This window comes from Lonchura striata, chromosome 5, assembly GCF_046129695.1.
Source record: "Lonchura striata isolate bLonStr1 chromosome 5, bLonStr1.mat, whole genome shotgun sequence".
NCBI classification, from domain to species: Eukaryota; Metazoa; Chordata; class Aves; order Passeriformes; family Estrildidae; genus Lonchura; species Lonchura striata.
The window spans coordinates 58379102-58402218 of NC_134607.1; the positions used below are offsets into that span (position 1 = coordinate 58379102).

At 43.3% G+C, this 23117-nt stretch overlaps 1 protein-coding gene across 1 annotated transcript; it reads right to left on the reverse strand.

Annotated features, from left to right (window-relative positions):
- Positions 1–837: 837 nt before the first annotated feature.
- On the reverse strand, positions 838–23041 carry ACO2 (aconitase 2). Its single transcript, XM_021552838.2, has 18 exons — positions 22912–23041; positions 17162–17304; positions 15828–16086; positions 13620–13712; positions 11529–11687; positions 11176–11326; positions 9815–9919; positions 9460–9551; positions 9071–9176; positions 7835–7992; positions 6713–6786; positions 5926–6037; positions 5616–5738; positions 5259–5414; positions 3097–3288; positions 2153–2285; positions 1729–1850; positions 838–1334 (listed from the first exon to the last, which is right to left on the reverse strand). The coding sequence occupies exons 1-18, from the start codon at positions 22945–22947 to the stop codon at positions 1191–1193; spliced, it is 2358 nt and encodes a 785-aa protein (XP_021408513.2). The 5' UTR covers positions 22948–23041; the 3' UTR covers positions 838–1190.
- Between the last annotated feature and the right edge of the window lie 76 nt (positions 23042–23117).

The following is a 23117-nucleotide window of genomic DNA, read 5'->3' on the forward strand; positions in this document are numbered from 1 at the left end:
GAGCTGTAATTCCCTGGGATAGTGGGTCTGCTTAACCTCCAACTGTGAAAACAAAGCCTGAGTCATCAGCACCCTCCCTGCAGCATCGTTAGAACCCCTTAATTCTCAACTGTTATTCCTGGTGCAATGCCCTAATTAAAAGGGAGCCTAGAATTCTTTGGGTTCACATAGTAACTGAGGTCCATCTGTGCCCACAATAAGCTTACTGAATGCCACCTACAGAGCAGCAGTGCTCACACATGCAACCATCTAGCTGTGGTGGAAACAACTGTTTGCAGAAACCTCCCAGCTGTTTGTATATGTGGAAATTTGGGTGAAACACACAAGGAGCTTCCACACAGGCTGTTCTGGGATAGTGCCAGGGCAAGGGGAAGAAAACAGTTTAACTACTCCAGGTAATTGTTTTGCTCAGCTCCTTTTGGACAAGTTCAGGGCTCCAAGGAGTATAGTGAAGCGATGGCAATGTGGTTTTGTGTGCTGTTCTCATGAGAGACTACTCAGCAGCCATCTCTTGCTCTAAGCTATGCTTTAGGAAACTAAGTGTGCAGTGCTGGGAAATCAGATAAGCAGGTGTTCTTGGTAATAGTGGCAGTGGTGCCCTAGACAGGAATGTAGCGGGGAATATGGTCATAATCACAAATGTAGCCCACAGTAGGTTAATGTCAAGAGCAAAACAGTCCAGGACAACTGTGAGGGCTCCTTTTTTTTACCACACTGAGTTACTATTCAATTTGGGTTTTTTTTCCATATAGCAGTGTTTTACAAGAAGTTCTTCCCACCCTCCCAGCAACAATGACAGGGATTAGGATGATGAATATAATAATACATGACAGAAGAGATGGTCACATTCTTTATTTAAATTTTAAGTCCTTAGCCATCAGTAAAGTGAATGGGCAGAAAACAACCAACTGAGCAGACAAACCCACCTTTGCTGGTTATTTCCAAATATAAATAACTGTGAGAACTGAAATCGAGCCAAAATAGAAAAAGGAAGCTGGGGAATTTAAAAGACAAAAGTAAGCCTAGCTGCACTCCCTTTTCATAGTGTCAGTGAAGAGGAAGTACCATAACAAAAAGGAAGCTATGGTTACATTTGATCAGACATTTATTCCAAGAGTAGGCATGGAATTGCACTTTCATGAAAATGCCAAAGCTGAATCGAGTCCAGTGCACTGGGGCATTGTGTGCACTTAGCTTGATTTCTGCTGCAGCTCCTTCATTCTGTTCAGGGCACTGCCAGCCTGAAACCATTCGATCTGCGACTCATTGAAGGTGTGGTTCAGCATGATTGTTTCTTGGCTCCCATTGGGATGCTTGATGATGCATTTCAGAGGCTAAAAGAAGAAGACAGTTTTATTTTCCCTTCTCTTTCAAGGGACAAGGTTATCTGAAGCTTCTCACGGGAAAATTTCTACATGGTCTTAAAGGGCTGAAAAGGAAAATTGCAGCTCAGGGTGGATCTTAAAAGTGAGGTTACAGTTCCTTCTAGGGAACAGTCATGCTTAAGTCAACAAGTCCAAGAATTCAGAGTATTGTACAAAGGTTTCTCTTAACTGTTCAGAACACCACTGATTCTGACCTGCCCCGTGTCCCCAGTCTGCTGTGTCTCACCTGGCTAGCAAGCTGCACTGCTCATGAGTGCCAGTGCTGTCTCACAAGCATACAACTACCACCGATCCCTGGCACATTCCTGCCCTCAAGTGCATGACAAGACACCCAGACAGTTACCTTTCCAGGTGCAAAGTCTTTCAACCCCACAATGCTCAGCTTATCCACAGGATGAATCTTGTTATAGTCTGCTGGATCAGCAAAAGTGAGAGGCAGTAGACCTTGCTTCTTCAGATTGGTTTCTGTGGAGAACAAACCACCAACCACACTTGTAACATCCCACTCCAGGGAAGCAATATTACCTTCTGGCTGCTCAGAGTACTACTCCAACGATTACTATCTTTGCAGCAAAATCAGCATATCCGTTGTTTGTGGCATATCCAACTAGGTGTGTAACAGGACTCCTGACAGGAGAGACCTTGCCATCTGTCAGCAGGGAAGGTTCATGCCTGTAGGTGTTGAGCCCTGGGCAAGGTATAAACATCACTTCCACTCAAACTGAACACATCCTGTTTACAAACACCACAGGGGAAGCCTGACTCACCATGGATCCTGGCAAAGCTCTTGGTGATGATGACCCTTCCTCCCAAGTGACGTGGCTCCAATGCTGCATGTTCCCGGCTTGATCCCTCACCATAGTTTTCATCCCCAACAACTGCCCATTTGATACCCATTTTCTGTGACAAAAGACACAGATTTATATTTGTGCAGCCACTCAAGTGAGGAATTAACAATAAATACCCACCCACACATCTAATTTCAGCACTTTACTGACATTGCTATGCTATGACACCTCCCAAAATACTCCCTTGGGTTCTGAGGAAGGAGAGAAATAAAGGGGTTTAGTGCTTCACAGTAGTTACGCACTGCCATCTTTGCTGACAAGGGCTAAGGAGGATTGCTTTTGGGATCCAGAGAAAATCTTTTCCTTCCTTTTCCTGCCACCTCTCCTTCCATCATGCTATGCCAGACCAGTGTTTGCATGAGCCATAACCTCTGCTCTACTTCTGGGAGGGATATGGAAAATTTTAACTTCTCTCTACTGAAAGAGCCAATCAGAAACAACTGCCAAGTTGTCCAGAGGGTAAAAGGACATTTCTTGAGATTTGAAGCCTAGTGTTAAAGAATAAAGGGAATAAGACTATAATTTATTTAAACATTAGACTAGTCACAGGTGAAGCACTCCAGGAAGCAAGATTTAGTCTGACAACACCCATGCCTTGTAAGGTATGCAGAGCCTAACGGAATTCTTCCTATTTCATGTATGATTTCTGGTCCCCTCTGAGTCAGGAGATCTCCCTCTTCCCCACAGCAGGTAGGGACAGAATCTCCTACAGGAACTGCAATCATTAGAGAAAATACCTCAGTGATGAATGAATTCGCAGCTGCTGTTACTTGAGAGCAGGAGGGTGAGATCCTTGTATTTGGCACAGACTGCCCAAACTGTAAACATCCTCTTAAAATAGATGTGTCAGGGGAACATCTCACCTTGTAGTAACGGGCTGTGTCTGGGACTGGGCCAAACTCCTGGGTTAACGCGTTCCGCACAGAGTTGGCTTTGCCGTTTTCGATGTTGATGGCACCAATGAGCAGGTTGTTGGAGATGTTGTCCAGATGGCCACGGAATTTAAGCCACGGTCCAGCTGCAGAAATATGATCAGTGGTGCATTTCCCTTTTACCTAAAGTGTAACAGAAGAGAAGAATGTCTTAGGATGGACTAATGTACTTGACCCTTCCTCAATGCTTTTAACTGTGAAGCATTAATTAGGAGGAGCGGTCAATACTCCAGAGGGCTCTGCAGCCCTTCAGAAAGACCTCAACAGGTTAGAGAGGTGGGCAGAGAACTGTCTGAAGTTCAGTAAGGGCAGGTTCAGGGTCCTGCACCTGGGAAAGAGTAGCTCCATGCACGAGTTGCTGGAAAGCAGCTCTGCAGAGAAAGACCTGGGGATCCTGGTGGACAACAAGCAGACTATGAGCCAGCAGTGTGCCCATGTGGCCAAGAAAGCCAATGGTATTCTGGAGTGAATTAGAAACAGCATTGCCAGCAAGTCAAAGGAAGTGATCCTATCCCTCTAGTCAGCCCTAGTGAGGCCACCGCTGGAGTGCTGTGTCCAGTTCTGGGCTCCCCAGTACAAGGGAGACATGGAGCCCCTAGAGCAGGTACAGGGGAGGGCAACAAAGGCAGTTAAGAGACTGGACCATCTCCTGTTCAGCCTCAAGAAGAGACAAACGAGAGGGGACCTCTCATTTACAGTATCTGTAAGTATCGGAAGGGAGGGTGTCAAGAGCGTGAAGCCAGGCTCTGCTCAGTGGTGCCAAGCAATAGGACAAGAGGCAATGGAGCAGAAACTGAGGCACAGGAAGTTCCGCCTGAATATGAGGAAGAACTTCTTTAACTTCTTTACTGTGTAGTGGCCACATTGGAATATTGCCCAGAGAGGTTGTGGAGTCTCCCTCGCTGGAGGTAGTCCAGAACTGTTTGGATGCAGTTCTATGCCATGTGCTCTGGGATGACCCTGCTTGAGCAGGGAGGTTGGACCACATGACCCACTGTGGTCCCTTCTAACCTAACCCATTCTGTGGTCATCATATCTCTTTTTGAAAGGCATAAACCCCAGAAAAGTGCATCAATTACAGAATCAAGGCACTCCAAAGCAGAACACAGGGGTCATTCTGCATATATTGGGTAAGAAGAACATCCCTTTTCCAAAGGGTAAATTACAAAAATTAGCTTAGCTATGACATCTCCTGCTGTGTCCTCACTTCCCTCAGCAGCAGGTTGTTCAGGTACAAAAAGCAATTTAGCCCTTCCTGCTACAGCCCAGCCTTCCTGCTGGGGAACTTCAACAAGGTGCCAAGTGTTACCCTCTAAGTTTCCAAACTGCACATAAGCCTTCTCAGCTTGCAAGAACAGAACTCCCAACCAGAGATAATGACCTTCCAACTGCTAAGTGTTAAAATGCTTATAAAGGAATTGCCTGTGTCAAAAATTTTTGCACAGCAGTATGGTACCTGGGAGTACCTCCAACTCTTTGTCACTGAGAATCAGGAATGTTCCCAAAGGTCAGTTTATAAGGGATTACATTTCAGAACCCCTCACCATATCAACTGAAGTTTCCATCTGTTAACTCACCTCAGGCAGTGAGGAGAAACCCATGTCTCCACTGAAAGACCAAATTGCAATGTTTAACAAGTGTGAAGTAATTTCTCTTTCTATAAAGTGGGAAGAGAACATGCATACTGATGGATGAGAAGTTCCCAACGACCTCATTTCAGACAAAATACATCTTAGAACAGTCAGTATTAGAGATGCTAATTAAAGAACCCCTCCACCTTTCTATTGCAGGTTGTAACTGGGACAAATTGCATGGTTTGGGCAGGATCATATTACATGCTATAACAAGCTTGCTTTTGCATGTATTAGCTAACCACTAGCCCAAAGGAGAAAAGTCAATTATAACAGAAAGAAGTATCAGAAGGAAACACCTGGAAGAAAGAAAGACCCCTTGCTTCCCTTTCTGTAACAATGTGGTTGTAGGGGAGGGAATCAGGTATCTCAAAGGTACATCCAAAGCTTCTAGCAGTTGCAATACAAACCCCTGTTCAGGCAGACCTGTCATAGCTGATGCTCCCCTACTTTGTTCCTGACCTTGATGAGGATCAGCATGTCTTCTAGATCTTTGCCATCCCACTTATCAAAGGGCTCGAGAAGCTGGAGACGCTGGCTGGTGGGGCTCACATCCACGTGCTGCCCACTGCCATCCTTGGGAGGGTACTGATAGGTGTCCTGGCCTGGGTCAAACTCCTTCCAAAGAAGAAAGGAAAATCATCAGCCTCAGCCATCCCCAACAGCACGTGGAGAACAAGCCAGTAATGCAACTGCACCCATTCTAGCTCTACCACCATGTGTCAATAAAGAGGTCAGTGCCTGTAAATTCCCTCAGTATAAAGAAAACAATGCTAGTGTCAGGTCTTCCTTCCCTCTGCCCCCAGACAGAGCAGTTACCAGCTTGGGCAGCTCATCTGCATCAGGTGCCTCTAGTTTAAACTTCTTCCCATCCGCTCCTGTCAGGTAATCTGTCTCAGGGTTAAATTTTAGAGTGCCAGCAATGGACAGGGCTGTGACAATCTGGAAGAAAAAAAAAAAAAAAAAAAAAGACATATTTAAAGGCATATTCTACCTCCCATCATTTCACCTGGAAGTCCTACATTTAAGTCTCAAAGCCATCCACCAAAAGCTACTGAATGAGGCACACTGGGCCTCTTCTGCAGGCACCCTGAACTATTCCACAGTCTCTCCTCTGGCTGTTTCTTACCTCCGGAGAAGTCACAAATGCATGAGTCTCTGGATTGGCATCATTGCGACCTGTGAAATTCCGGTTGTAGGATGTAACTATTGTATTTTTCTCTCCTTTCTTGATGTCTTTCCTGTGAAAGAAGCGAACATGCTTACCAGATCCAAAAGGAATACTGCTTCTAGATGTCTCACTGCTAGAATCCCTCAGCTTGGTTTGGGCAGCAATCACTATCTTAGAAACATGAGCTGGTGCCTGTATGTTTTCCTCCCTTAAGCACAGACTCAAAATGAATGAATGCAAACCCAAGTCAAACACTGATTGTTACAGTAGTTTTCACAGCTCATGTTGAACTGTCTAAACAATAATCAACTAAGCACATTGCCTTTGGATATCCCACGGTCAGCTGTGATAAAGTGATATAAAAATGTGCCTCCCACCCCTTCTATTGGGAATTATTCTCCCTGCCACACCAATGACTGAAGTTGGACCAATTCACTTTTCCTATTTTAAAAGGCCCATACAAACTTCAATCCACCCTCCCACAGACAACAAATCTTTCTCTGCATTCTTTGCCTTCCACAAAAAGCCTCCAAAATGTGTGTCCATTCTGCAGCTTTATTCACCTAAAGGTTCAATATAAATCTGTAGTCCTTCTTTTTGCCTCCTCTAGAACATAGCAGCTATGGCCAGTTGGTTTTTAAGTATTTAATTACCAGTGTATTGTATTTACAATCAAATTGGGCTTCACAAAGCATTTTGGGAGCTAAAGATACAAAGCTAGAGTGAGGTCCATCTTTCATTTTACCTGTCCCACTGGCCGATGCATGGCCCACAAGCATTAGCAAGAACCAGCCCTCCAACTTCTCGAAGAACTTTTGCCTGGGGACAGAAAACAACTTTGTTACCATAGAATGCCTGGAATGAGTTTCTGTGGTTGCTCTTTTGGGGAAGAAGACACTAACCAGAAGCACCGAGCCTGAGAAAATTCCCTTCCTTGTTTCAGTTTTGAGTTACTTTTATAAATACATGGGGTTTGACCCCAGTAAGACTCTAAGTTAACACTGGGGCACAGCACAAGATGACTTGCCATGATGTTCTCATTCTCTACCTGTTTCAACTTGAGCAATCCAGCTACTTACAGTCATTTGACTGAAGGGCAGTGTCTGGTCTGAGTAATATTCTATAGACTTCCAGTCCATGTAAGGAGAGAACTGGCAACAGTACAGGCAAGTATGTGTGCCTGATCAGTCTACTCAGCAAACAACTCAATTAAGGGGGCAGCTGGCAAGGAAAGTCCTACCTATGACTTGAAAGGTAGGACTTGGTTGGAAGAGCCATCAAACATTGGCTGGACATATCCATATGTAAAGACTTGATTCTCACTTTAACAGCATCTAAGATTTACTAAATAGTAAAGCGAATTAAAACAACATTTACTGCAGAGAAAAAAGGAAGAAAGTAGGTAATGGTTCCTCAACAGAAACATTCATTTTAAGCCAATATGAGTTTTGCCAGAAGTTTGGTCTAAATTGGGAACCACCTTCCAACAAAAGGGTATGTTCTCTTTATATATTGGGATAAAAGTGGATTGCAGCCTTTTGTCAGCCATGGCCATCTACAGAATCCCAGGAGCATGAGCTATCCTTTGCTGTATAGACCATTACCTCCTCAGGACCCCAGTTCCTGACAACTACCTCAGCCTTGTTCAGTTCTAATCCTGTTTTTACATGCCCAGGTAGTAAAGATATCAGGTCAAAACACTGTCAAGATGATGGCAGGACCCACAGACACAGTACCACAAGACCAGTTATTACATCAGTAATCCAGCAATAAGTGAAGACTAAGTTCAGTTAACTCGGCCCCCCAAGTACTGTCCTGAAGAATTTAACCCTTTCTGTTTGGAAGTGCAAAGAGCAGCCATACTCACATAACCGTCTCTTTCAATGGTGGCACGGATCTGTTCTGACCCTGGTGTGATTGTGAACTTGGATTTGCACTTCAATCCATGCGCAAGTGCCTGTTTTGCCACCGCTGCAGAGCGTCCCATGTCCTCATAGCTGGAGTTGGTGCAGCTGCCAATCAAACCTGTGATGTTTGACAGAAACAGGGTGGTGGTTACTGGTACTTGGAAGATTCTCCCTGACCATCTCCCAGAAGAGCAAACAAGGGATAACCACCTTTTCTGTTGATAAGGAAGCTCAAAGGGTTTCAGGTACCAACACTGCCAAGCCTCCCAGCAATATATTGTAGTCACAAGCAGTCTCTTGTCCAGCTCTGGAGGTTGCACAGTCGGAACACACTACTCAGTCACTAGTCTAATCTGACTAGGTTATTGTTTTACAAGACCTGAGTGTCACCTACTTGCACTTTGGTTAAGCAAATAACCAAAGAGGTAGGTATTGTTCCACAAAGACAGAAAAAGCTTTAAATCAAGATGGCAAGAAATGGAGGAAATTATGAAAAGAAAACATCTGCGGTATAGTACAAAGACCACACAAGGACATGCTGTACCATCCTGACAACATTCTGGTGCGAAGCAGTAAAATAAAAATTCTCTCAGTTACAACTGCTGTAACTGAATACTATTTGTAACACTATAATATAATACACCTCCCATCTGGGACATAGCTTTACAATCTATTTCCATTCCTTCCTCCACTCCATGAGCAACAGTTGAGAAGTCAGCCCACAAGTTACCATCCCAAAAGCATAAATTTTTAAGCCTGCTTTTTAGGACAGTTAAGTACTAACTTTACTAAGTCCCAAGAGTTCAACAGCCAACTGCTGGGAGTGCTGACAATCATGCTCCTCACAACTCTCTGCAACAGGTAAATCCATACCACAGACTTTTAATAAAAACGATCTTCAATGAGTAATATTCCTGTCAATCCAAGCATTCAAATGTTTCAAAAATGGAAGAAACCTGGTCTACCTCTTGAGATTAAAATGCCTTCTATTATCCTGGATCTCATCTTACACACTTGGCCCATGTGGTCACTATTTTTCCCAGAAAATTCATATGGCCATGAACAGATGACACCACACCAAAGGACAGCAGCAGTGAAAAAACAGTATCCCAAGCTATATGACCAACAGGTTATCCCAAGACAACCATGTTTATGCCACAAGTATGAAGGAAGAGGAAAGAGCAAATGCTACCCACCAACTCTGATATCAACAGGCCAGCCCTCCTTTTCTGCCACAGCACCAATATCTGACACAGGGTGCGCCAGGTCTGGTGTGAAAGGTCCATTGATATGTGGTTTCAGCTTTAAGAAACAGTGACAAAGTCAGAAATCACAGTAGCAAAGAATAACCCTGAAACACAGCAGCAAATCAATTCCTTTCACAGTTCTATCTGGAAGTTGTTTAACTAAGATTCTCCTACTATGAAAACTGGAGCACAAGCTGTCAGTGAAGCAGACTGGAATGCATTTTACATGTTCTAGCACAGCACTGCAGTGCTGCATCAAACTCCCAGTTTGATCTTCAGTCACACAAAGCAGAGTCACATCACAGCATTCAAGATGGCAAGAAGAAATGAAGCCTTACCTCACTGAGGTTGATCTCTATCACCTGGTCATACTGACAACCAGAATCTGGTACCAAGTGTTGCTTGAATTCATCTGCTAGGGCAGCTATATCTGGAATAAGAAAGAAGGAAGATCTGAAAAATGCAGCAAATATGAGGGAGAAAAAAAAGTCTAGAATGACTAAACACAGGGGGGGTCAACTGTATAATTCCCGAGCCACTTCATCTACAGACTCCCTACTTGTAACAGATAACCTACAGGACCACACAAGGTCAAAAATCTCATCAGACAACACCATAGGAGAATACTGCTCCCAGAATATACCTTCACTTGAACCCATACTTCTACCCACTTCAATCCCCAGATCCTCTTACCAGCTCGCCCAGTCTTGCCCAAGTATTTCTTCATGCGTTCATTGTAAGGGAAGATGGATGTGGTAGCTCCGATTTCAGCCCCCATATTACAGATTGTTGCCATTCCTAAAGAAGTGGGAGAAGAGACCACGGGATCAAATGAGAAAATCCAAGGCCACCCAATTCTCCAAAAATAAGTATATGCAAAAGACAGCAAAGCTAAGAGAGATCAGGGCATCAGCCACAGAAACCTAAAGCCACAGCTGAGAGGACAACACAATGGCTGGGTCAGCCCTCTGTGTTTCTTATCAATACAGTGCCTGCGATCAGACTATTGTGGAAGGAATGAGCCAAAAGTTACACTAATACCTGCAGATACTGATATAACAAGAACTCCTGTTTGCACTGAGCATGAAATAATTTACAGCAGTGAGCAGTAGCACTCTGCGCTACCTGCAGTGAGTGTCTTGTCCCTCCCTACCATCTCATTTGTCTTCACTTGAGGAGCCAGACATTTGTGAGAAATTTAATGGGCTGAATAAAATGCTTCCAGTGACAAAACACAATAAAAAAATCCCAAATATCTGCTCACAGCACTGGGATCAACCACCCCTTTCAATGACACAGCAATCAAGCTGTAGAAGCTCCTGTTTTACATTTAACAAGCTAGAAGCAGATATAAAATTACTCTGATTTCATAGAAGAAAAACCCCAATTTGCTCTCCGTCTGTAAACCAAGTATTCTAAGTTGTAGCCAAGTCATGCAACTTGAGAGGAGAAATCCAGCTTGAAGGCTGCACTTCAAGCTAAAGGAAGTCACATTTCTTGTAATTTGGTCCTAACTAGCATATTAGAAAGAATTACAATTTTTTGCTAGCTCCAATTCAGCACCCAAGATCCAAAATTAACTAGTATAAACTGCCTGTTACAAACTGCTTTCTGGTCTCAGAACTTCTGCTCTTTGTTTAGCAGCTATCACACACATAATCCCATTAATGTGTTTCTTTTTTCTGTTCACAGCCTATTTGAGGCTGAAATGAATATGTCATGCCTTTACTCCTGATACCTCCACCCTCTAAGTTTACACTGGAATACATCCACCCTTATTCTTATCCTGACACACCATCTTACAGGATTCTTCACAATTAACCATTCCATGTTCTCAAAATCACAAGAAGATTTAATGGAGAGAGGTCACCTTCACTGAGAGAGAGTGATACCTTGTTACACCACTCTTCCAGTTTGCCATGTACAAACTGCTGAGCCAGGCTAAGGGACAACACTTAGTACTTCTTGTTTGGTTCTCCTCCCAGCCTCCACAGCTAGCTCAACACCCAGCTCCACCAACAGTCCACTCAGATAAGAGATCTGTGTTGACCTACCTGTGCAGGAGATTGAATCCACACCCGGCCCATGGTATTCAATGATGGCGCCTGTCCCACCCTTGACAGTGAGGATGCCAGCCACTTTCAGGATCACGTCTTTAGGAGAGGTCCAGCCTGAGAGCTTGCCAGTCAGTTTTACACCAATAACCTGAGCAACATCAACGAGGAAAAAAAAAATACTAGTATCGGTCTTCCTGTCAGAAAGATAACAGTTCTGCTGTGGGGTATATTCCTGCCACACTGCAATGGTATCTAGTGCCTTATATACATAGTGCTTGAAAAGTCAATGCTCCTTACACATCATATATCTCACCCATGGCATCAACGCTTCATATTCCTTCTGCTCCTACCTTCGGGCATTTGAGCTCCCAAGGGATTCCTGCCATGACATCCACAGCATCAGCTCCACCCACACCAATGCAGATTCCCCCCAAGCCACCTCCGTTGGGGGTGTGTGAATCTGTGCCGATCAGCATAACTCCAGGGTATGAGTAGTTCTCCAGAATGATCTGAAAATAAAATTGATTGTTTGCTTGATTGTTTTGTAGGAAAGGAGGGGAAGACAGCAGAAAGAAAACAAGAACAAGAGTTTAGATCAGTTTGTATTTGCAGATTTCAGTAGCAAGAAAATAACCGAATTTGGGTTGGATTGGAAATTCTCTTTTGTTTCAACCTCCTTGTGGAGGATGCAATGACAAAACAAGGTACACCAAGACTCAGCCCCAGGATCCTTGCTCATCCCAGGATAATAAAAAAAAATTAGAAAACAATCTCCTTTCTTCCCTTCCAGTTTAGGCTTTTGTAAGGTGCCACCTTTGTTAGACCTCAAAGTCTGTTCCACAATCTCCATACTCTTAATTAACAGTTGAGCAAGTCAGTTCACTTATCCAGTGCTAGCAAGACCTTCCATAGCCTTTGTGCTCCCATAGCAGTAGAATACCAACAGGCTCCTCCAATCCATGCTGCCAGCCAAAACTCAATTATGTAGACGAACTTCTCACCAAGACACTGACCTCCCCTTATTGGTGCTACCAGTTCCATGCAAGACTTTTTAACTATTAACAAAACCACAAAACCATTCTTCAATGGAAAAGAAGAGATTTCTGTGGTAGGAACACTGTAGAGAACTCAAGCTAATGAACTTCTCACTGCATATGAGCCACACCAACACTAGGAACAGCCTTTCTGGGAAGCACAGAACTCACAGCACACGCATCACAGAACAGCTCGAGAAGAACTAAGGTAAGTTCTTTACCAAAAAGACCAAGGCTTTGCTTTCAGAACTTTCAGCTTTATATTCATGTAGCCACATCAACATATTTCTGTGAGAAAGGTCACTCTCAAGGCCTCACTTTGGCAGAGTTGTACTCTGAAGCTATACAACAGGACCAGTTTCCTCCACCCAGAGAAAGTCAGTCACAGGAAGACTGGTAACCACAGCATGGAGCTATGATGCCACGTGACAGATGTTACAAGTGGTTTTGGAACACAAATGACCTGAGGTGTTCCCATAACCTTTTGAAGCATTCATCTATTGCATCACATTAAGTTAAGGTAACCTTAGTAACTCATTTTGTAGCTAAGAAAACATAGCAGAGAGCTCTTGACTGCACCTGGTCACAAGTTCCCTGATGACAGGATGCTTACCAGTCATCCATTCTCCTCTCCACTCCTTTTGCTTCATGCTGCTCTTCAACTTTTGCTGCCTGAGACTCAGAGGAACAATGAAAAATGACTACTGGACCCTCAAAGCAAACCAACCACAAGCAAGTTAGGGACATCCTGACAGAAGCGTTTGTTTTAAAAAACCTAAAAGCCTCATTAAGTGGTAAATTATCCTGGGACTGTCATATTCTTTTTTAGATCCAAGTGTAATGACAAGAGAATCTCAGACTTGGAAACTGTTTTGCATTTTATTCAAATTCACCTAGCAACTCCTTATGTGTTGCCTCTCCTGAGTACTTGAAGTATGCTGCTCTGTTGTGTCCTCATATACTCTTCTGGGTTTTAAAGAACTAAATGCATACATAATAGTTCTAAAAAAGTATGCTTCCAAGGTTGCTTTCCTTAACACCAAAAGCAATTCACATTAACCCTATGTAGCCAGCTTCATGGCCTCACCTTACTGTCACAATTGCACTAAGAGGAGCCAACCCACAAGCAGTTAAGGTATTTTAAGCTTCTGTAATTCACATGGCATGCTGTTGGCACTACCTAATGATACATCAGGTTACAGTTTGACCAAAATAACCTTTAAAAAAACCCACACTGTTGCCAAGATAACTGAGAGAGAGCAAGTAAGAAACCTTGCCTGCCTTGAGCAAAGCAAGTTGTTTCCCTAAACCAGTGAAATTCTCTAAAGATTTGTACTTGAGCTCTCTCTCCACCCTAAAGTAAAAGACCCACTGCATGTTCAAAGACTGCAAAGACACACACTTTACCTGGTGAATGATTCCTGACCCAGGTTTCCAGAATCCCACTCCATACTTGGCACCAGCCGTTGATAGAAAGTTATACACCTCCTGGTTTATCTCCTATTCACACAGGGAAGCACAGAGCATTAGTACCACATTTTGTTCTTCCATACATCAAAATCTTGTTCAAACACATTCCCTTCTTTCACATGCCTGCCTATAGTTTGCTTCCTAGTTTTGCAGCAGCTGAAGGGAGGTGCACATGACTTTTAAAACCAAAAGGTCAAGACTGCTTGACAGACAGTTGTAACAGGTCATTTAATTTCATCCCACTTGTAGCTCTACTAAAAGTTTTTTAATTTCTAATTCCAAACAGCACAATTTAAGGAAAACCCTGCCAATAAAACATTTAAAAATGCTGTGCTCACTTTCCCTATTCTTAGGGGCTTTTTTAAAAAGCCTCACGCATTCTAGCCCCTCCTTCCTTCTCTACCAGGTGTTCTTTTTTCTATACAGATGCTCTCGAGACATTTCAAATCCCTTAGATAAACATTCTGGCTTTATTTTTACAGATTAAGAAATGGAACTGGAAGTGTTCACAGCCAGGGGAGTTGGTATCATTTGTCATTCTAGCAAGTCCCCTCTTTAAGACTCACACAATACTGCCTTTCTTGCTGTACTGTCACCATTGTTGGTGGAGGTCACACCATGAAAATTGCTTGTGAGAAAAACCATGGTTGCCAAGGAAGTGTGACACTATTATATCCTAACAGTTCTTGGCAGAAGAGTGCTGGAGTAGATAAGATAAGCACTAGAAGGAGAGAATTTCTTAAAGACTGTTCTCATGCAGCTAAGCTTCAGAATAAAGGGAAACGAGATAATTGAAGAATTGTCTCAGCACACATTTGCTGAAATTTCCCAAGAGGCAGCAGCAGCTCTTTAAGCCTCGTTTTCCACTGGGAGTTGGGTCACTCCACTCTGTTTGTGCATCCCTACCCCAGTAAATCCAAACCACCCTCTGGCCTGCCAGCATTCATTGTGTGCCAACTGGCAGCAGCAGAAGCCAGTCAGCAGAAGGCAGGACCTTTACTTGCTCTGCTCAGAGTGGATGGCAAAGAAGGGACTCAGCTCAATTCAGGGCTGCAGCAAATATAATTGCACCACGGAGAATAAAAGCAGGAATAGGGCAAAGGGGAAAACAGGAGATGAACAGGAGAAAAGAAATTGTCTGATTTAGTTAAGTCTCAAACTGTTAATTGCACAACTTAGGACTGAAACAAGCAGAGTGAGAACTCCCCAAATCACTCCTGAGTCATGCAAGTTGCTTTTTTGTTGCCCACTGATTAGAGCCAAAAGCAGATACTTCAATGCCACAAGTTTCTGAGAATAGTTATGAACTAAAATCTTGAAATGCAGCTGAACCCTGTTCACTGCTCATAAACTCTGGTATCAACATTCCAGGTGCAATTCCTCCTGGCTCTGACAGTGGACTTCGGCTAAGTCTACTCAGAGTAACAAGATTTCCTTGGCAGATGCATTGTGGTATGTTGGTCATGGATAAATGTGTCTATAGATTACAGAAGCTCATTTGGGGAGAAATAAGCAGTAAAACAGTTGAGTAGAAAATTTTAAAATTGCACTGAATCAGCAGTTGTACAAACAACACTTTGAAATTCCCACATAAAACGCAACATCCTCCATACTTTTACACACATTTATACTATACCCATGAGCTATGAAAGCTGCACATGATTCAGTTATTGCTCTTAGATAATCGGTAGCAAATGGTTTGGGAAAGTAACTACTTGTCTCACCCTCATAGGATACACCAGTGCAATGCAGACATATGTTCATTAAGTTTTTCACACTGCCATACTGCAACACAGAGTAATCTGACTTCTTTTTTTCCCTTTGAAATATTTTTTTTCTCTCCTTTATCTGAAATATCTTCTATCTCTAGAACACACATGATCTCAGTTTCCATCACTAACAACTTAAGACTAGCTTTTCCCACATTCATGGTCCTTTAAACCATGTAATGGATGAATCTGAGGTGAAGAACTCCCAAAAATCCATTTAGTCTGTTTCTTCACTGCATCTACGGACCATCACAGGCAATCTGTTACCCCATCTGATTCCTGGCTGTCCTTATGGGAAAAAAATTTAAAATAAACTCATCCTTTAACTGGAAGGACATTTTCAAACAGACAGAAGTTACATCTCTGCAATAGTGACCTTGGCTCTTTGAAGATCCTTTTCACCGCCTGACTGGGCCTCGATGAGGTGATCACAGTGGATGGTGGAAGGCACAGCCACTTTTGGCAGCCCACTGCTGATGAACTGAAGCATTGCCATCTGAGCTGTGGCATCCTGCATGGCCACACGGTCTGGCCGTAAGCGCAGATAGGTCTTGCCGCGCTCAATCTCCTGTTTTGCTGGGTCATCCAGGTGTCCATATACAATCTTCTCGGACAAGGTCAGAGGGCGGTCAAGCCTGAGGAGAATAATTTTAGTATCTGCATCTTGTGTACTTCAACTTTTGCCCCTTTAAGCATGTAAGAGAATGCTTCCCTATATTGCTCAGACTGTTAAGACCTATTAGCACAGAGAAACCTCCATGCTCTTCTTTCAGCACTAAAATATCAACTAGCACATTGTTAAAACAGGGGTTCAGTTCATAAAGTTCAAAAACATTAACTGATGGCATTTTATGCTTTCTTTTCTAATATTTTCTAATCTTCATATAAAAAACATAATCTTCCTGTAAAAAAAACATTGACTGCTCACTTATTGAGCCATACTTCAAGAGAGCAAATGTAGAAGTGAGACAGAGGTCAGACTCAATTCACAAATACCAGATCCCAGAGCAAATACAACTAAGTGGAGCTTCGTGACCTGAGACCTTTCATCCTGCAGCTGTATCAGCTGAGGAATCTATTTATGTATGTAGCAAGATCTTCTGAGAAGTAACTAAATCAACACAACAACTTGAAATGAGAGTCACCACATTTAATAAGGGACACAAAGACTGAAGGACAAGTCATACAAACCACTGCCACAGTAAGTGCAGCAGGAATGACAAATTAGCAGGCACACAAGCCTCTATCAGCAGATTAAGGTCACTGTGTTTACATATGCTATGAATTCCTAGCCCTTTGTTCCATGCCTAACACCTACAGAAGAACACAGCACACAGAAGCATTAGCCTATAACAACCATGACCCACACGCTGCTGCCCCAGAAAAAAACAAGGGCCAACGTGAAGACTCCTCAACGAGGGTATTAAACAAAGAGGATGGAGCCCTTTCTAGCACCTCCTCTGCACTGGCCTGGTTCTCTGCACACTGCAGTGCTTCATCATATCCTTCAACCCTTCCCACAGTGCTCCACCACTATGAGGAGACACTACAGCTCATGCTTCACTATATTTACAACTGCCTCTGTTCAGTGCTGCTTTCCCTGGTAAACATTCCTTGTGCCAGGGCCCCACATTATTTTCTTCCTTTCCTGTCACTGCAGAGCTCAATTCAATACACTGACCTCCTCCTTCTTCCCTTCTCCACTCTTACCTCTTACGGACAATGTTGATGTTCTTCTCCAGTTTTTCATAATTTATGTATTCATTAGGTTCAAAGTGGCTCATGGCCACCTTGGCCCGCTGGCACAGGACAGGAGCAACATGGTAGCGTCGTACCCCACTATTCAAGGCATGCTGAAAAAAGGGAGAGTATTAAAACTGGAACCCTGCAGAGTAAATTTCTGTAACATATCAATTAAAAATGTTTTTCAGTTTTTCTTACTGGGATTTTACAGACTGAGGAATGCAAAGGCACTCAAATCCATTTCATCATACAATACCCCATATTATATTAAACAGTGACACACCAAAGTACCCAGCACAGGTAACATTTATTAAATTATTCCACATTTTTATTTGTTGCACCAGAGGCTTAATGTTTTCAAATGAGAAATCTGCTTTCAGACAATGCTGAGCCAATTCTCAAGAGAGCACCTGCTTGCCATACTCCTGACACATCAGAGTCATGGTATGAAGAACCAATGCTGTTTCTAAAGCAAACTATTCCTAGGTTTGTATTTGCTTGCTGGCATAGAGTTGACATTGAAGTTGACATTGGCAGGCAATACAGCACCAGTCTGAGTGGACACCCCTCTGTTCCACCATCACATACTAAATTTCCTAGGCAGCATCCCTCCATACTGCTACAAAACATATTAAATTCCCACAAGGAGACTTTGCTGTACAGGTCTGGTCTACAATGTAACACAGAGAAGTAGAAGCAAGATGTGGAAAGAAACTCACCAGCTCCACCAGCCTGGCTGGTGCTCTTTTCCTCACTCTCACAAAGGCACCCTCACCTTTTGTCTCTGAAAAGCCTTGCACTTACCCTACAGGTGAGTTAGATGACAGGTGAACTACACTGTGAACTGAATGCATCAGCAGAAAGTGCCAGGGGAAAAAAAAGCCAAATTTCACTTGGCAGCCTCCAGAGTGAGACAGTTTCCTGGAACACAGGAGAAGGGCAGGCTATGGCGAGGCACCTTTACAGCACCTGACCTGAAAGAGACGGGTCAGTGCCCAGGGCTAAAAGCTCTCACGCAGCTTTGGAAACTGAGTCAGACAGCAGCCTCCACAAAAACTTCCAAGGATTTGGCACATACATTTCTTACATGCTTTCAAAGTCTCACTCCTCAGCATTAGAAGTCTGGAAACAGACTGAAGAAAAGAGTTCAGAACTCTTCCTCTTCCGGTACTACACCTTAATTTTAATCCCACTTTTTCTATTCATCCGCTATTTCAGAGTTACAAAGTTTTGATAAGTACAGGTCAATAAATGTAGCAGTATTACACTAAACACCCCTTTTGCACGTGTGATTGTAAATATTCCTTGTTCAGTACACAATCATTGTACCTACCACTGGGGTTTTTTTTTACCATTGTCAAAAAAAAACCCCTAGTTAATTCTTTAAACCTGTTCAAGCATTTAAATGTTTCCCTGCGAATATTTTTTCCAGCTTTCTTGTAACCAGCATTGAAAAGATTGCCTGAAATAATCACAATCAAAGAGACATCACCAATTTTTAGCAAAATCTCTTGTTTTATTGTCCTTTTGATAACACTTGTTAGTATCTTTTGCAACAAAAATTTTGGGAAAGCTAGGCAAGACCACACTACTCAGTGCACTAGCAACAAGCATGCAGTCTGCATTTTTACCAAACTATCCTAAGCCATTATACAAAGAGCTTTTGGTAGAAGCAGTACAGACTTACAGCAGTTGTACATCACCATTATGAAAGAATATCTGAGAGAAGTGAACCTGGTGGTACAGAGGGCACTGTTCCTCCATGACTGTATGGGAAACTCAGTCATCAAATTTCACTGTGCTGCACTTTAATCCTAGAACTTCCAGAACTTATCACAAGTGTCAGACTTAAGACCTTTCCTTCTTCCACCAGCAAAAAAAAAAAAAAAAAAAAAAAAAAAAAACCCAAAAAAAACCAAACCCAAAACAACCACCCACACCAATACGAACACCACCCAGCTTCTCATTGTTTAATATACAAACTAGGCAAAGCTGCTCTTTATCTAGTAGCCATGTAACTTTTATGTTTGCTTTGTTCTAGCCTTTTTTTTTTTTTTTTTTTTAACCTCACAAGATATTCCATCTTGTGAAAGTCTTCAACTGCTGGAATGGCTGGAAAAAAAAACACTGAGGTATTTAATCACTGTTCATAGAAAAATAATCTCTTTCCCAGGCTAGGAAATGTATTGTGGTTTAATGTAGTAATTTCTTCCTAATTCATCATAGAGAAGACCAGAGATGCAAATAAAAGTAATAGCACAGGCTTCATAGCATCTTATTCTTGCCTGGGACCAAAGCTGATTAAAACAGAAATCTGAAGTAGGGCACTTCAAAAAGAGGTACAACAAAACTTCTCAAACAAAATATTTTCTGTTTGAACATCCATGTCTATGGGTCTTTTCACTTTATGAAATGGCACAAGGAAATGTAATTTTTTTCTAGTACTATGGCAATGTTCAGCTGGTAATCGCAAGATCAGCAATACAAAGTAATTGAATCCTGCTGACCACAGCTTCACACTACCAGAAGCAGGAAGACAACGTGTTTAAGGTGAAGGACTCTCTTTGGACTTGGAGAAGTCTGGAAAACTGAAGGTCTGTTTCTGTAATGGCCAGTATGACCCACGAAAAATAACTGCCTAAGCCGATCACCTTCAGTAGATTAGACAAGCATTTTTCTCTACATAAGAATTTTAAAAGGCATCTAATTAAAAAGTGCCATCTTCATTTTACCAGGATATAAACCTAATCCCTATTTCTGTTGGGAATTAATTTGATTCAATATGGTTCTTCTCATGTTGGCACCCAGCAAGTCTAAGGATCCACCACCACCCACCACTAAGCAACAAGTATAAACTGCCTGGTTCAAAAGTCTGATCCCTCCTCACAAAGAATCTACACTGTATCACTCATCACACCTGTCTGTTCTCCATGCTTGTCCTTCTCCTATTGCATCCTCAGAAACAGGGTGCAGAGCTGCAAGATTAAGGACAAGTCACAAGCCTGATAGTTCCCAGTTTCATTCCCTTTCACACTTCTCTGAGAGGGAATCTACAAGTGCTTCGCAGGGACTTCCATGTTTTCTCAGTAAGTAGTGAGAAGTGCCTTTAGTCCAAGAGCCAAGAGAAGTAGGCAGCCACCAATCTAAAAATTTTCCTTTTTATCCAGGAACTGACCAAACAGCTGCCAAATGACCTCTTCTCACCTGGCACTGAATCCCTTATTCCAGTTTGCAGTGTCCTTGTTCAAATTTCAGTAAAAGGAATGGCAGTAATCATTACAGGACTCCTAAGCCTATTGGTGTTTCATGAGGTGAAAAACTTCCTTTAAAGACAGAAGAAAGCAAATAAATGGGTCATTATTTCTGAAATCTCTGTGAGGAAGTTAACACTGCTCTTTATAAATTTTAAGGTAGCTGTCATGCATTTAGTTCACTACTGTGAATGTTCCAGGTGCAAGGGGAGTCTGAATTCAGAAAATAACTTGCATTTTGGGAGCCGATACGGCAGACAAGTCCAGCGAGCAAAAGCTCATATTCAAAAGAGTAGCAACTGTGTTATGTACACTTCTGTCTGGGAAATCTGTCCTAGAAATCCCAGCTGAAACCCAAAATACCATCTTTCCTGATCTAAGAACATTGGACAAGCTTCCAACTTTCGCAATGATTCAGCCTAAAAAAAAAAAAAAAGTAGTGTGGTATAATAAAATTGTAAATGCAAGCTCATTTTCTGGACCCACCTCAAAATAGCAACCAAAATTATGGTTCTGAAGATCAGTTTAGCCCTGGCCAACATTTCTGCCAGATACACATAGCGGTCCATGTATAATTTTGGTACTTACCCACAAGCCTTCAATAAACCTGGTATTTCAGGTAGTTTAGAGCTTTACAGTGCTCCCTTTCAGTCAATCTTCAAGCAACATGGCTCAAAAAGTGGAATGCTACTGGAAAGTGTTATTTCAGGTAGGCAGAAAAGAGATCTTGACTCTTTGAGGCTATTAGAACTATACTACAAATAGCACAGTCAGTCCAAATCAGGCTAATTCCAGTTTATTTCTTTCAGAGGCAAGCTTTCTCTGCAGTTCCACTTCCAAAACAGTTCCAGGACAGGAGGCAAGCAGAACCAATAGTAGTAATATGTGCCATGGTCAATACTGGCCCTATCACAGTAATTTACAAGATGATGCTCATATTCATTAACCTCTAGGCTGCTCCACAGGAGCTTCCTAAAGACATCACTTGTTTGATTAACATCACAGATTTAGTCCTTCACAGGGAGGAAATAAATATGGACCCTGAGCCTGATAATAGATGACAACCTCCTGGAATACTAAATTTCCCATACCAACTATGCCAGCATAGCCTTTGTTTTGCATAATACAATATTAATTTTAGCAAATGACTGCTTGTTCTCATGCAATGTCACAGCATAAAACAAGAACCAATTCATTACCCTAATAAAAGATTTGCCTTCATTTTATGAGCAGTCATTTCTGTTCAAAGTACAAACTAAAAACTATTTAAGAACAAGTAACTAAGTAAGAACAAATATACCAACCTAACCAAAATGGTATAATTCTGTAGCTTTCATTTAAATTTAAAAACTACTATATTTTTCTAAAACATCTACCTCTAAAGCAAGACAGCAATAACCTAATAAGCAAACTGTAATTAAGATTCAAAAAATACTTTTAGAATACTAAAAGCCAACCAAATTCTTACTTCAGTTCCCTAGGAAAGGGGAACACATTGGCCAAGGTCAAAAGTGGCAAACTGAGAAGTTCCACTGCCGGCCTTTATCAGAGGGGAGCAAAGGTTTCCTTATCCCTTAGCAGCCCTAAACAGAAAACTGCACCTGGTATTTGCCTTACAGGCTTTAAAAGATATGAAAACTTTATTACTGAGTAGACACTAAACTCAACAAAGTCTTTTCCAAGGAAGGCAATCTCTGGGACAAGATCATATTACTGGCAAAGGTGAGTTTTAGAGGTCATGACAGTCAAGACTGTGAGAGCTTCTACCACAGCCCCAGGAAAAAAGGCAATTTATGTGTCTGACCTGCCTGCTTCTTCAGCTGTCCTAGTTCCCCATACAGAGAGGCTGGCACCTTTGTCACCCAGAAGCCTCTGTTTGTATTAAAAGAAGTATTTTTGAAGCAAAGTAGCCAAAAGACAGCTCACTCACACAATAAGGAGTCACCTTGTGCTCCCGCATGCCCATAGGGGAAGTAATACAAGACGAGGGAAAGAAAAATGCCTGCCCCGGGGAAAGACCTTTTATTTCACCGTTCGGGCCCGCGCCCTCGGGCTCACTGCCCTGTTAGGCCCGAGGCTTTGACAGCGGCTGCAGTCCACCACAGCGGGGTCCGGGCAGACGGGGGAGGCGGCGGCGCCAGGCCGCGTCCCCGCCGCCCCGTTCACCTTGCACTCACCTTGACAGCCGGCCGGGCCCGGTAGCGGGAGCCGTCCTGCACCCGAGCCCGAGCAGCGGCCACGCAGCCGCCGCCAAAGCCGCGGCTGCCCCACCATCGCCATGGAAACAGGGCGTGGGGCCGCAGCGGGGACACGCTGACCTACACGCGGAGGCGGGGACGGCCTGACCCCGAGGCTACGGGCGAGCGGCCGCCCTCGTGGCCGCCCAGCGGGCAGTGATCTTGTCCCTGCCGCAATTCCCTGCGCCCGTCCCGCCCGCTGCCTGCCCCGCCCGCCACCGCCGCTCACCCTGAGCCGAGCCGCCAGCACGCAGTACGGCGCCATTTTGTTCACTGACAAAGATGGAGTCGCGCCGCGATGGCGTCACGCGGCCCCTTTGACATCTCCGGTGCGCGCGCGGGGGCGTGGCCGCGCGGGTCCTGGCAGGGAGACACCCGCGACAGGAGAGGGTCGTCGGCTGCCACGCGGGGCTGCTCGGGGAGGGGGAAGGTTAA

Excerpts from the sequence above, each read along its gene's own strand:
- ACO2 (XM_021552838.2), bottom strand. The coding sequence starts at position 22,947 with ATGGCGCCGTACTGCGTGCTGGCGGCTCGGCTCAGG. Across the intron at positions 11,327-11,528 it reads GGGAGCTCAAATGCCCGAAG|GTTATTGGTGTAAAACTGAC; the intron begins GTAGGAGCAGAA and ends GATGTTGCTCAG. Across the intron at positions 1,851-2,152 it reads GAGCTTTGCCAGGATCCATG|AAACCAATCTGAAGAAGCAA; the intron begins GTGAGTCAGGCT and ends TGTTCTCCACAG.